At 46.3% G+C, this 12,751-nt stretch overlaps 1 protein-coding gene across 4 annotated transcripts in view; it reads left to right on the top strand.

Annotated features, from left to right (window-relative positions):
• Nucleotides 1-12,751, top strand: part of bnc1 (basonuclin zinc finger protein 1) — a 67,083-nt gene that overhangs the window by 39,356 nt on the left and 14,976 nt on the right. The window contains exon 1 of one of the 4 annotated variants that reach the window (XM_026177048.2): nt 10,011-10,368. The exons of 2 other annotated variants lie outside the window; for them this stretch is intronic. In XM_026177048.2, the coding sequence (XP_026032833.1) occupies nt 10,354-10,368 (15 nt within the window). In that variant the 5' untranslated portion in view covers nt 10,011-10,353. Of the gene's footprint in view, nt 1-10,010; nt 10,369-10,403; nt 12,300-12,751 lie in introns of those variants that run through there. One more of the 4 variants, XM_026177054.2, reaches the window with a different exon arrangement.

Below are 12,751 nucleotides of genomic sequence, written 5' to 3'. Positions count from 1 at the left end.
AGAGCACGAGCAGCGCCGCGCTGTTTTTAGTCATCTGATGCCATATCTGGGTCATGTGACAACTTGAATTTAAAGTGCAAACCAAAGCAAGCTATTCATTTATTAATGAGCATGAAATGATTTAAATCCCTGTGTTATGAGACTGCAGCTAAACTGATGACGCTGAATTCAGGCCCCGCGGTTCGACACGTAATTAAGAAATCGCAGCTTCATTCTGGGCTGAAACTATAAATGCTCCCATTTATTTGCATGTAATTGGTAAACAGAACAACAAACGACAGCTGTGAATATGCACTACAATTGTTATTAGTTATTATTGCTGTTTTCCACAGTTCATCATAAGAACGTATTAAACATTATATGTAAATATACTGTGGGCCACAATCAGGTTGCGAAGCAGACGCATCTTATTGTTACTCAGTCAGACCAAAGTCTGATGATTTTGACTCAAAAAGAAAAACAATCACGCCCAACATGTAAAGTAATTTAATTACCTGTAATTTTATTACATAGAAAACTGTAAAACTGGTCAAATTGATTTTACATAATTAGAATCTATTCAGTTTACATCCAGCATGTTGTTCTTGTGCTGAGGGTGTCGGGCTCGGAGGTGTCTTTGCTGTTGATCTCCAGCTCGCAGCCCACTGAAGGTTACACCTGCAGCTGGAATCAGACTCAGCACCTCCCATTCTGAGGTTTTGATGTCGATATGTACAATGCAATTTAAGCTCATCAGGTTAAAACATTTGGAATTGTTGTGGAGGAGTGGCAGGGTTTTGATAAATGGTGTGGATAAATTGGGCACGGTGTCACACTGTGTGATGTATGCAGCCCACGTTTTATCTTAAGTGGGCCGGAAGGTTTTGTTAATTTAAAGGTTTTTTTATTTATTTATTTTACTGATAAAAGCAGACATTTCTATAGTAGAATAAAAAGAAGTTTTCTGTCATTTAATTGTTTTACTTTGGTGTAGACGGCCATGGGGGAGGACTTGTAATGGTAAATGGCCTGTATTTGTATAGCGCTTTACTAGTCCCTAAGGACTCCAAATCTGAAGCATTTCTCCCGCAAAATGCTGCGTCCAGATGAACAGAATCAACTTTTGGAGATTTACTTTCCTGGATGATGGAGAATGCATCAAGATGCAGCTTTTGGTGTTTTTCATTGTTAGCTTAGACCGCGATGTTCTTGCTACAGTGCAACGTTCTGCTGCGAACATGAACAGACTAAAGTTGCCTCTCAAATGTTAACAGAGAGTCAGAGGCACTGACCTCCAAAGCAGGATGAGTTGACCTCCAAACTCAACTCGTCCTCCACATTGTGAGGATGTACTGGAGACCCACCCCAAATTCCCACAGGAAACAAAGGACACGTCACAGACGCCTTGGTACACAGCTCCAAATGTTCACCGTCTGTGCCCTGATCAGTCACATGTGCGTTACATGAACGAGGTCGTTGGTTTTCACGGTGCAGTTGATCTGAGATTGCTTTCGAATGGGTGTAGTCAAAGCTGACGACGTTTGGTGTTGGATTCTGGGTAAATTAACAGACTCATCCATTTTCAGACTTGATCTTCCAGTCTATGAATGTCAGTGATCTCCAGCCTCACGAGCACCATTTGACATCAAGTGTTACCTGCGATTATTCCACTGAAGAACACGTGCATGTCTGGAGGACGGCTGCTTGTCTCGTTGCTTTACAGCAGACTGTTTAATGGCTTTACCTGCAGGTGTGTCCCACATGTCTTCTGCGGGGATGTCCTCACATCATTTCAGTGGCAGTGTGAGCAGACAGCCAGCTGGTTCGCATCAGTTTTCCTCATACGAGCGTGACAGGTTTCCAGAAACAGCCTTCCCTCGGCAGCTCTCATCTACACCCAGCAACTGAGATGGATCCGTGTTGGAAGGCGTCCTGAACGCTGGGTGGAAACGAATGTTTAGCAATGATGGCTGTTTAACGGCTGCACAGAAAGTTGGACTGACAGATAGATGGCAGTTGCAGCTGAAGTGGGAATGCAGGATGAGTGTGTGGTTTCCAGCACTGACAGTTGTTGTACAACAGCAGATCAGAAGTGCTTCCTATTGAACTTCCCACAGATGATGAGTCCCAGATTGTGTATAAAGGAAGCCTGTTTGCATCTCGGCGATTGTTCTCATTGCTGCTGCTGTAATTTTTAAAACGTGTTTATGCTCGCCAAGCTGCCAAAATCAACTCGATATTTGGCCCACTCGCTGTTCGGTGGTGCCACCAGCTCGATCGTAAGCTTTCCAAGATTAGAAATGGGTGAAAAAATAACAACCGTGTGCCTCAGAAAGCCTCCAGGGCAGCTCCAGCGCTCAAGTCTCCGCTGGGAGCGATGATCACCATTGTTCCAAACACACCTCCTCATTCGGTGCTGTGATGATGATGATGGTGAGCGCTACCTTGACATGTCCAGAATCTCCTGAAAGGGTTCACCAGGCTGGGATACAGTGAGTGAGAAGGCCTGAGCATCTGATTCCCATTATCTTCATCTTCATCCCAGCGTTCAGTGAGTCTTAATGCTCTGTGGATGGAAGCATTTCATCCTGCAGAGATCAGGCCTCTCCCTGAAGCTCGACTGCCCCAAAAGCAGAAAAACGAGGCTGTTAGGTCAGTGCAGCCATGGGAGCAGATGAATGCAGGGACAGCGAGCTGCTCCACCATGCATCACTGTGTCACGAGAAAAGCAAGATGTGCGGCGTGTTCTTTACTTCAGCTCTGCGTCACATCGCTGTTCAGCCTCGTGCTTCGGCGCAGTCAAACTGTTGAAATTATTTATTTTATCATTTTGTTTTATATGTAAATATCACAAAGAATTCGATTTAACATTTTTTAAAACGATAAACAGGTTGAATGAATATTTTGATTGTTATGACATAAATGAGTTTAATATTTTATCTGTTTTTCACATATATATATTTGTAATGTTTGGTAACAGGTTATAAACCAGCTGCAGTATCAGTATTTACTCAGACACAGCAGTAAAGTCTGTTAGCGACACGCTCAATCCGTCACTGGATGAAATCATGTCACAGAGCAGTGAGCTGGTGCCGACAACTCTTAGTGCAGAATTACTGTTTAAAAAACATGCTGATGTTAAATAAATTGGTTTAAGTTATTAGAGGAAGGCATCAAGAAAATCCCCTAAAATGGATTTATAATTTCAACAGTTAAATTTCACACAGACGAGAGGAAAGTGCAGCGTTTGAAGGGGCTTGGGAGCTATTTTATATATTAAATGATATTTTGTAACCACTTTTAAATTTTAGATTTACATTTTGTCTGTGGGTGGGTGTAATTTACACAATACATGTTGTGTTTAAGTGTTTTGTGTATGAATCATTTTCAGATGAACAGGTGGAGCAGAAAATGTGCTTGAAAAAGTCCTTGCAGAAGAGCTCATTCAGTAGAAACACTTTGAAAAGGACGGCAGAGCTGTCAGTGGCACAAACTGTGCACATGTGAGGTGATTCTGCATTAATGTTCAGGAGCTCCGTCCTCAGCTCAGTGTGAATAAACAGTATTGAATCATCAACAGTCAGAATTTTGAGAGCTGAGATCTGTTTGTGGTACCTCAAACCCATCAGCCGCCCGCTGAGGATCATTTTGGAATTAGCATGGAACCGGAAGTCTGAACCGGAAGTCTGTCAAGCGCCGAGGCTAATTCAGCGACAAGCTAATGGGCTGCCAGATTGAGTTACCACAAACAAAACAGATTTAAAATTGCTCAATTTTATCTGCATAGCCAAGTAATGCTCACAATGAAAGGCCTGCACACACCGGAAAGTCTGTCCGAATATTTTGTGTGTTGAAAATATTTTTCAGACTTTTAGTTTGATCAAGCCCAATTTGACCTTTTTTTTTTTTGCATGTGGATCTGACCAATCAGACCACTGTGTTTGGAAATAAGTGTCCTGGATATACTATGATTTAAGCGCACACACAGAGCTCATCATTTCTTCTTGAATTTTTTGACTGTGGTGTATGTATACATGCATATATACCACATGACAAGTTTGCACCTGAAAATTCTGAATTTCACATTGTTTATTTGCGACGCGCTTGTTGTGTGAAGGCCTTTATTCTAGTTTGACTGCAGATTATTTTAAATGCAATCTGCGGCACTTATAGAAAAAATCCTGCAATCCAAATTTTAAATTGTATTAAGGATTGAAATTTGCATTATTAGGGGCGTGGCCTCTTTGACTGACAGGTGGATGGTGACACAGGCGGCTGTAGCTGCTAGCTTCGCCTGAGCTGGACCTCTGCACTGTGTTTGTGCTGTTTGAGCTTTTAGGAGCATTTTAATGACATCATGTGACCAATAATATGGCTGCTGTGAGGTCACTGTACTAACAGACCGTCCAAGGAGGCGGAGCTCCAGTTTTGATGAAATTGTGGGTGTTATTAATTGTCACGCCACCCTCTTGTACAAATAAAGGGGCTTCTTGCAGCAGAAGTGGTTCAAACGTATCTGAGCGGGTGATGTCACAGTGGCCACGCTCATGTTTTATACACAGTTTGATCCTTTCTCAAACACGTTGTGTGCTTCAATATTTTACTCCATGAGGAAACGGGTGACGTCAGTGTGAAACACAGGAGCTGAAATATGTGCATGATTTTAATTAGTGACGGAGGAAACGGCGACGGGGACACGCGGTCGGCTGAAAACGTGAAATTGGTCATCTGTGCACAGAGCTCTGTACCGTCAGCATCGCTTCCATGTATATTTACATCCCCATCCTCCACACTTTACTCACAAACTAAAGAGAGAAGAATATATTAATAGTAAGCACTAATACTCTGTGGTCTTGTGTTAACATTTCGAGTGCACTCAGTAGCTGGTGCTGCTTTCACTGCTGCTGTTTTATATAAAACCAATCTGTATGAAAGCCCCGCGCCTCCCACACACGTGAACAGCTCTGACCTCCCCTCATGCTGCATGGCGAAAGTGCTCTCCTCACTTTTTTCTTGTTACAGTGTTTTCCATCGCCTTCACACACACACACACACACACACACACACACACACACACACACACTGCTTCTCCACATCTGCAGCTGTAAGTAGATCACTCCAACATCTTCCATCTCCTCTCACTTTAAAGCAGCTTTCTGCCTCTGTAATCCCATGTGATTTACAGTCACCCCGTGAGCGTGTCTGTGCTGAATAATGCCACCGAACGACGGGCAGACCTCGGCCCGTTTGGCGTGGTGGTGGCCGGAGCCTGGTACGGGGAGTGTGCAGAGCACGGTGAGGTAATAGCTCCCCTCTTGGCCTTTCTTACTGTCAACTAAAGTGAGGAAAGGCAGGCCGACACTTGGATGACACACATGGCATGTATGCAAACACACACTGCTTGCTGTGTTGGGGCAGGTTCTGCGTGATAGGTAGTCGAGATGAGAGATAAGACAGCACACTTGGAAACAACGCTAACCAAGGACGAGCTCCAAGTGCATCTAAAGAGGGATATCAGTGCTGGTTCATCCGTGCAGTGATCCAGTTGTGCCGTCTCTCTGCTGCAATGGGACTAAACAGCGTTCACTGCGTGTTCCTCTAAGCACCAAAGAACCTTCAGCAGTAATGTCTTTGTTTAGAAATCATGACCCGTATACTCTCTGCTGTCTACACCCACCAAAGCAAGGAAGTGTGCAGCTAAAATTACTGCAGTTTTATGTAGAAGGCATCCTTCAGCGTCTGCACCATCGTGCTTTCTTAAAACTATCGTGCACGCATTTACTCCTCAGTGTGCAGCGCGGGGGTATTTCTGCCCAAATCTTTAATCCGACCGAGTCGTTTTCACTGCTTAAGCCAGGAAATAAAAGAAACACAGATTTCAAAAGTTCCCTTTGACTTCTTTTGGTGCTGCTGAGTTTGTCGCCCTTCACGGGGGGACTGTTATCACCTAGCGTCTGATAGCACCACAGCTGTGACTCTGAGCCTCTCGCCGTGGAGCGATGCACGTTTCCTTCTCCACAGCGATGCGATTGCAGGATGTAATTCCAACATGGAGCTGCCCTCAATAAGTTTGGTAGACTTTAAGTCGTCAGGTCATCATTTCTGGACTTTGCTTTGTTTATGATGTTTGGTTTTTTGGCCGTTGCACGCCACGTGGACGTTCACTTTCACCACATTCAAAGAGAAGGCAGACATCTTTACAGCGGATGGTGTAACGATGCTACGGGCCATAGGGAAGCCTTTTATGTAATGGCACAGTCATGGAAACAACAGGACGTTGTTGGAGTCCAAAAACATGTTGTAGGTTACCAGATCCTTCTCTTTGAAGTCAGCGGGTTTGCATTCATGTCCTGAGTTCATGTGAGATTTAGACTTTTTCCAGTTCGGCTTCATGTACGTCAGTAAATCCCCCGCTGGTGAATATGAAGCTTGTTGGGCTTATTGGCTCTATTCTTCACGCAAAATTATAAAAGTGGCTCCAGTTTGTGGGGATTTTGTTGAAAAATATAAATATTACAAACTTTTCTTTCCTTTTGTGCAAAAATGCAAAATCAGCTCATGATTAGCCTGCAGAAACAACCAAAATGTGCACAGCTTTCAGGGTAAATGTTCATTTCATATTTGATTTACTTGCTCCGCTCATATTTTCCTTTCTTTTGACTCAAATTAATATTTAAAAAGTGATCATCAGCCACCCTGCTCCCCGAGCCTGGTTCTGCTGGACGTTTCTTCTTGTTGAAAGGGAGTTTTTCCTCACCACTGTCGCCAGGTGCCTTGTAATATGAAGCACTTTGGCTGCTGTAGTGATTTAAATTGAGCTGAACTCTCCTGCTGTTCCTGTAAATCAAAGACTGCCCTGTTTCAGACGCTGTTTACACAAAAACAGGACGTTTGGACGCCTTCCCGGGGTCAGAGCAGCTGTGATTTTCTCTTTCAAAATCAAATCATTTGTCAGCCCCTCAGATTAATTATCTAATGTTCAGCCGGAGCTGCATTTTCCTCTTTGATGGGAGGCAAAACACTCAAAAGAAAGTGACTCCTGGAATCCCTCCTGGTGCCTCGTGTCGCGTTAAACAAAGGCCGGTGAGTGTGTGATCGGGTTTTTTGCAGGGTTTTTCTTGGCTCCAGCAAGTAAAGAAAATGTAAAGGAGGGTGTAATGCTCTCCCAAAGCTGCTCATCTGCTGGAGCGCTCAGCCCCGTCTGCTCTCCCCTGCAGGAAGGCTAATGACAGACGTGTAAGTAGGCAGCGTGACCTGTTCTGCTGCACATGGAGTTTATTTGCTGCAGCTTCCACCTTCTGCCCCCGCGGCACAAATACGTCTGCGGCGCTCCGGCCCAGGGAGCAGCAGCGATCTGACAAGCGGCGCAGACCTAATCCAGGCCAGGTCTGCGGCTGTGTTTGCTATGCATCCCCTAGGTCTGGAATAAATACAAGGCCGGTAAGCAGATCTGCCTGCCTGGACGACCGCAGGGGGAGCGCAGGGCTTTCCAGCCTTACGATACATGCCTTGACGGGATGTCTCTTATCCATATATGTAACCTCATAACACTCTGCGCTTTTCACGAATAAGAACGGCTTTGATCTCCTGTGGAAAGTAATGCAGTTTTAATGTCCAACTTCAAGGGCCATTAGTTGCATTTTTATCAGTTAGCGAGGCCGCTCGGCGAATTTCTGAATGTCGAGTGGAGCGGGTGTTGCTCGCCTAGAGGTTAGGGGAGCAGGTTTGTGATTGGACGGATGTCAGGTTGAGCTCCTCGCTGGGAAGAATGTGGGTGGGGAAAGCGGATGAGTAAAACTCTTCCCTCCCTGCAGCGCTGCAGCTGAGCTACCTTTGAGCAAGGCAGTGAACTCCCACCCCTCTGCTGCTTCAGAGGGTCAGAAGAAGGAAAACGAGATTATTCGAGGAGAATGGCATCAAGAGCCGCTTCGCCGACGCTCTCTGCGCGAGTTCAATCTCAGAAAAAGGAAAAAGAGTCGAAGTGAGGTTTCATGCTTTCAGTTTCAAACCCGTCAGGTGGGGCCGCCCCCCTCCCCGCCCTCTGTCTCTGCACAGGTAGAGCAGACCAGGTGTGCCTGTTTAAACTTGCTGTGTAATTTGTGGATTAGCAGATGCCTCTAATGGCTAAAGTCAGCAGAGCGTTCCCTCTATGCAGAGAGGAGGAGGGGAAGAAAAGGAAAAAGGGCAGAAGCTGAAAAGTTACTCACACATCACTCGTCGAATTTCTCGCTGCTTCACTCTGTCAATGTTCCTGCAGTGTCAGCACTTTAAAAAAGCTCCTTTTCCACTGTGTGTTCATCGTTTCACACGGAGCTGAGCGGAGGGACGTCAGCCTTCACGCTGCAGTCACAGGACCTGGACTTGTGCAGCTTCTGGCTAATTTGTGGGCCCAGGTGTGGCCCACGACACACCTGATGTTTGGCACTTATCAGGTGGACTCGGGTGCAAAAAAGACTGAAAATCACTCATCCCCACATTTCCACAGATACGGACACACAAAAAAGGACATTTCATGAAACAATTCAGTAGCGGTTTAGTTTAAAACATCTGTATTTAATGGATATTGTCCCGCAGGTGATGAGGTTTGCATCAGCATCATCATGTCACGTGACAGCGATGCGTACCACCTGTGCCGTCAGGTCAAGTTTCTACTGACGAGTTTTATTGGTGCAGTTTTGCTTTTCCCCCCTCAGCCTCAGTTACCTGCACACATGAGACCAGGTGAGCATTTCACCTGTGACTGTCTGCCTCCGTTACCCCAGTTATTAATTAATAGTAATAATAAATCATCAGAGGTTCTTGGAGGTAGTTTTAAATTTAAATCAGATTATTTGAGCCATCAGCTGATGCTCACTGGGTCGATTAGACCTTAGAAAAAGGAAAAATGTAAGAAGTGTTAAATATATGTTGTTTATTTAGTAATTCCTCTGAGAATCCCTGGCTGATGTCACTGGCTCACAGTCTCATGTTCATGAGAATATTTGCTCCTAAATGTTCCTACAGTGGCTGCTGGACATGGTTTAAAGTTTACATGTTAAACTTGAGGTTACACATGTGTGTCTGCATCATACTGCAAATGTTTAGATTTTATTATGTTTTAAGAGCTGTGCTGTTTCCACTTTACCTTTAGGAAACCTCACCTGACGTTTGGCCCATATAAGCCACATTCTTTCAGTCCCACCAACATTTTGGCCCCAAATTTTCAAACTGTGAATAATCGCTGTGTGACTCTCCTCCCGCCCGCCTTCACACCTTTAGACAAAGCTTAGGTAATGATATGTTTTTGTTATTCTTTTTGATTGCACAGCATCTCCTGAAAACAGAAAAGCGCTGGACTGTACCGCAGAGATCTGCCGCCCCCGGCCCGAGGTGCACGTCTTCCTCCCGGTAACGCAGATTCGGTTTTCGCCATGTGCGGCGTCCCCCCCGTCGTCCTGAGAAACGCTCGGCACAGACACTTACGCATTCCTGACGGCACAAGGCATAACTTGTTACGGAGGCCGTTCACAGAGCTGCGTTAAGGTGAATCCAGACGCGCACAGTGGGCTGTGTGCAGCGAGAGGGGCAGCGTTGATTTAGAGCATTACTCAGACGGAGAGGGGAGAGAGGGGAGAAAGGGAGAGTCTCCCCTGACTGCATTAGGGGAGCCTCCAGCCTTTGTGATTCCTTTTGATCAAATCTCTGTGAAAGATGAGTGTCATGCCCTCTTCCAGCCAGCTGTGAGGGGACTGCCCTGTGACTCTGAGGGGGGAGGCGTGTGTGTGTCTGTGTGTGTGTGCGCACATGTGTGAAAGAAAGGCATGCGCACCTCTGTGCGTGCACGTGTGTGTGTGTGAGTGTGTGTGTGTGTGGGATTGGGAGGGAGCAGCTCCTGAGGTGAGAATGCCGAGTAGGAGGATCTCATTCCAATCCCCTGTGCCCAGTTTCAACACACACACTCACACACACACACTCACACACACACACACTCACACACACACACTCACACACACACACACTCACAGACACACACACTCACACACACACACTCACAGACACACACACACACTGAACATCTTGAGTAGTTTAGAGCGAGTCCGGCATTAGAGGAGAGAAAGCAGAGGAGGCGTGTGTGTGTCTGCGTGTGTGCAGTGAGAGTAAAAGCACAGGGACTTCTTCTTCTTCTCTCTGTTTTTTGTTCGAGTGGTGGCGGCTGTGTGTGTGTGTGTGTGTGAGGCAGAGGAGCACATGTGTGTCTGCTGTTGAAGGAGACGCTGCTGGGTGTGATGGCTCTTTCGCGTTAGTACTTGTGCGGACAGGAGAGTTGGAGGCAGTTGTTTTGTGGGACTCGCAGGGAATGGCAAACTCGGCGGTATCCCTGGAAACATCCGACTAATGACAATGGCTGAGGTAAGAGCGCTTCGCCGCCGTCCTCTGTGTGCCGCGGCTCGTCTCGCACATCATCAGGACGCGATTAACAAAGACGGGCTGGATGGAGTTGTGCCGACTCTGGTGACGGGCGCGTTGGGTTGTTGAATGTAGACGTTCAGCGTGTCCTGATCCTGTTACTGATCGGGCAAAAACAGAAAGGTGGTCTCGAGCTGATATTTAGGGTTTCTGTTATCACACTGTGTGGATTTTTACACTTTACTCCTTCAAAGTAAAGAATTCATGCCAGAAAAACTTTGTTTAAACTCCTTTAATAAGTTTAAAAATGTGAAAATGAGCAGCTGTGCAGGCGGAGAGTTTAAATTCACATAAAGAGGATTTTAAAGTTTTTGAAACTTTCTTTCGTGGCATGTGTGCATCTCTGACTCGCTCTCAAACACTTTGATGGAGACGTTATGTTTATTCACTCCGGTCACCGACAATCCAAAGAGTCGAGTTCTGCACTTCATGAAACATGATTCACTTCTTTATTTCGCCGTTTCTTCCTCTGAGATAATATTCTGCATTCGCCTTTTTCTCTTCTTTGAATTTATTCTAAGGTGCTTGATTTCTGAGGCACTGAGAGGCCTGTTTGTGTGTCTGTAGGTTTGTTTGCAGAGTGGCGTGGCCTCTCGCTGCCTCTCGCTGCCTCTCGCTGCCGGCCGGGTCCTCGCGGCCGCAGCCTGTCGGAATGTAATTTAAGAGCCGCCTAATGTTTTGTTGCAGCCATCATGTAACAATTAGCTGAGCCGTCTGTGTGGCGGCGGCGGTGGCAGCTCTTCACGCCTGTGTGTGTGCGTGTGTGTGTAAACTATTTAAACAGCGTGTGTTTATGCCCCGTTAGCGGTTTCACTTACACACTGGTGTGTGTGGAAAACGATGAGTGAGCGTGGAATAACTAACTGTTATCAGCTGAACTGTCTGACATGAATCAGCTGAGATTTGAGGACACGATCAGTCGTACACAGGATAATATAGCAGCCTTTATGCCTCTCGAAGGTGTGAGGAGCAGATTTACAGCTGCGACGTTCTCGTTTTATTTTACAGCAGAATAAAAAAGTGGAAGACAAATAAAAACTGTAAGAATGTAAATTCTTAGTAAATTACACTCATCGTGTCATTGTGTTTGCGTCCACACTTTGTTCCTCTAACAGGTTGCTTTTCTGAGGAGGCCATTACGCCGAGGCAGTGATTATTTGTGCGTGAGGCAGAAATGCGAGTCGATCGGCCCTCGGTGGCTTTTCCTCTCGTCCTCTCTTTATCTCCACCTTTGTTTCCCTCTGTAGCTCCGCTGCTTTCTGCGGGTGTCTCTGCTCTCCTCCAGCGCTGCAGGGCAACAGACAACGATTCACAGCGAGTGCCCCGGCCTGTTTTTATAGGGCTGCACTTTGCTTTGTGTGTCTTTATATATAAATGTGTGTGTGTGTTCCAGCCTCATCAGCTTCATTAGCTTCACGAGGGTCCATCCGTGAGAGGATGAGGGGCGGGTGGGGTATCTGTGTGTATCTGCTCCAGCCTTTTACCCCCTTCAGCGTCTCCTTGAGCTGCGATCCGCCCCTCGTGGCCCCCGTCCTGCCCCCCTAACACACACACACACACCGCCCCGTGCTCTGCGCTGCCACCAAAAGGCTTGTGAGGATTTGTCAGCCAGATGTGACAAGATTGTCAAGAGGCGGCGAGGAGAGAGGGAGATCTGATATTAATCAGAGCGTAGCTGGGAGCCAAACTCCCTCAGACTCGGTGTACTAACATGTTCCCCTCATTTACTCGCTCTGCGAGCCAAACACTCCCTACGAGTTCCTAACGGGGAGCCACGAGCTGCAGGAAGCCAACCAAACTTTGGCTCGCCTCCTTCTCCTTCATCTCTTTGTCTGCAAAGAGGCCGCTCTTCTCCTCCTCTCATGGATCTGCAGGTAAAGATCTTTTTTTTGTCTGCTCCAGTGTTCAAACATGCGCTGCATTCATGTGTGTGATTGATTGCTGGATGAGTTTGAAATAACGAGTGTTTCACGCTGTCTTTGGGCTGTATGGAGTCCTAATAGGCTCAAACGCAGCCTGTCACTACTTGCACTCGCCCGGGCTTTTCCCGGGTTTGTCTCCTCCTGCTCGGGACCGGCCGCCGTCTTCCACAAACACTCTGCTTTCATTTAAGGGAATTTTAAAAGCTGTGCTGATGTGCAGTCCACCCTGCGAGGAGGCTGGACGGTCGGACAGCTGAGGGTTTGTTTAAAGTTCACATGTTTGATTGTTCTGGGCGATTTTGTTTTTTTAATTTCTTATTGTCAGCTGCTTCCTCGGAGCAGGGAGACGAAATCAGAAGCTCGCGTATCCTAACCTCACTGCAACTAACGCTTGTCATCAATAA

The sequence above is a fragment of the Astatotilapia calliptera genome, chromosome 1 (genome assembly GCF_964374335.1).
Source record: "Astatotilapia calliptera chromosome 1, fAstCal68.1, whole genome shotgun sequence".
NCBI classification, from domain to species: Eukaryota; Metazoa; Chordata; class Actinopteri; order Cichliformes; family Cichlidae; genus Astatotilapia; species Astatotilapia calliptera.
This window is presented reverse-complemented; position numbering and strand designations above follow the sequence as displayed.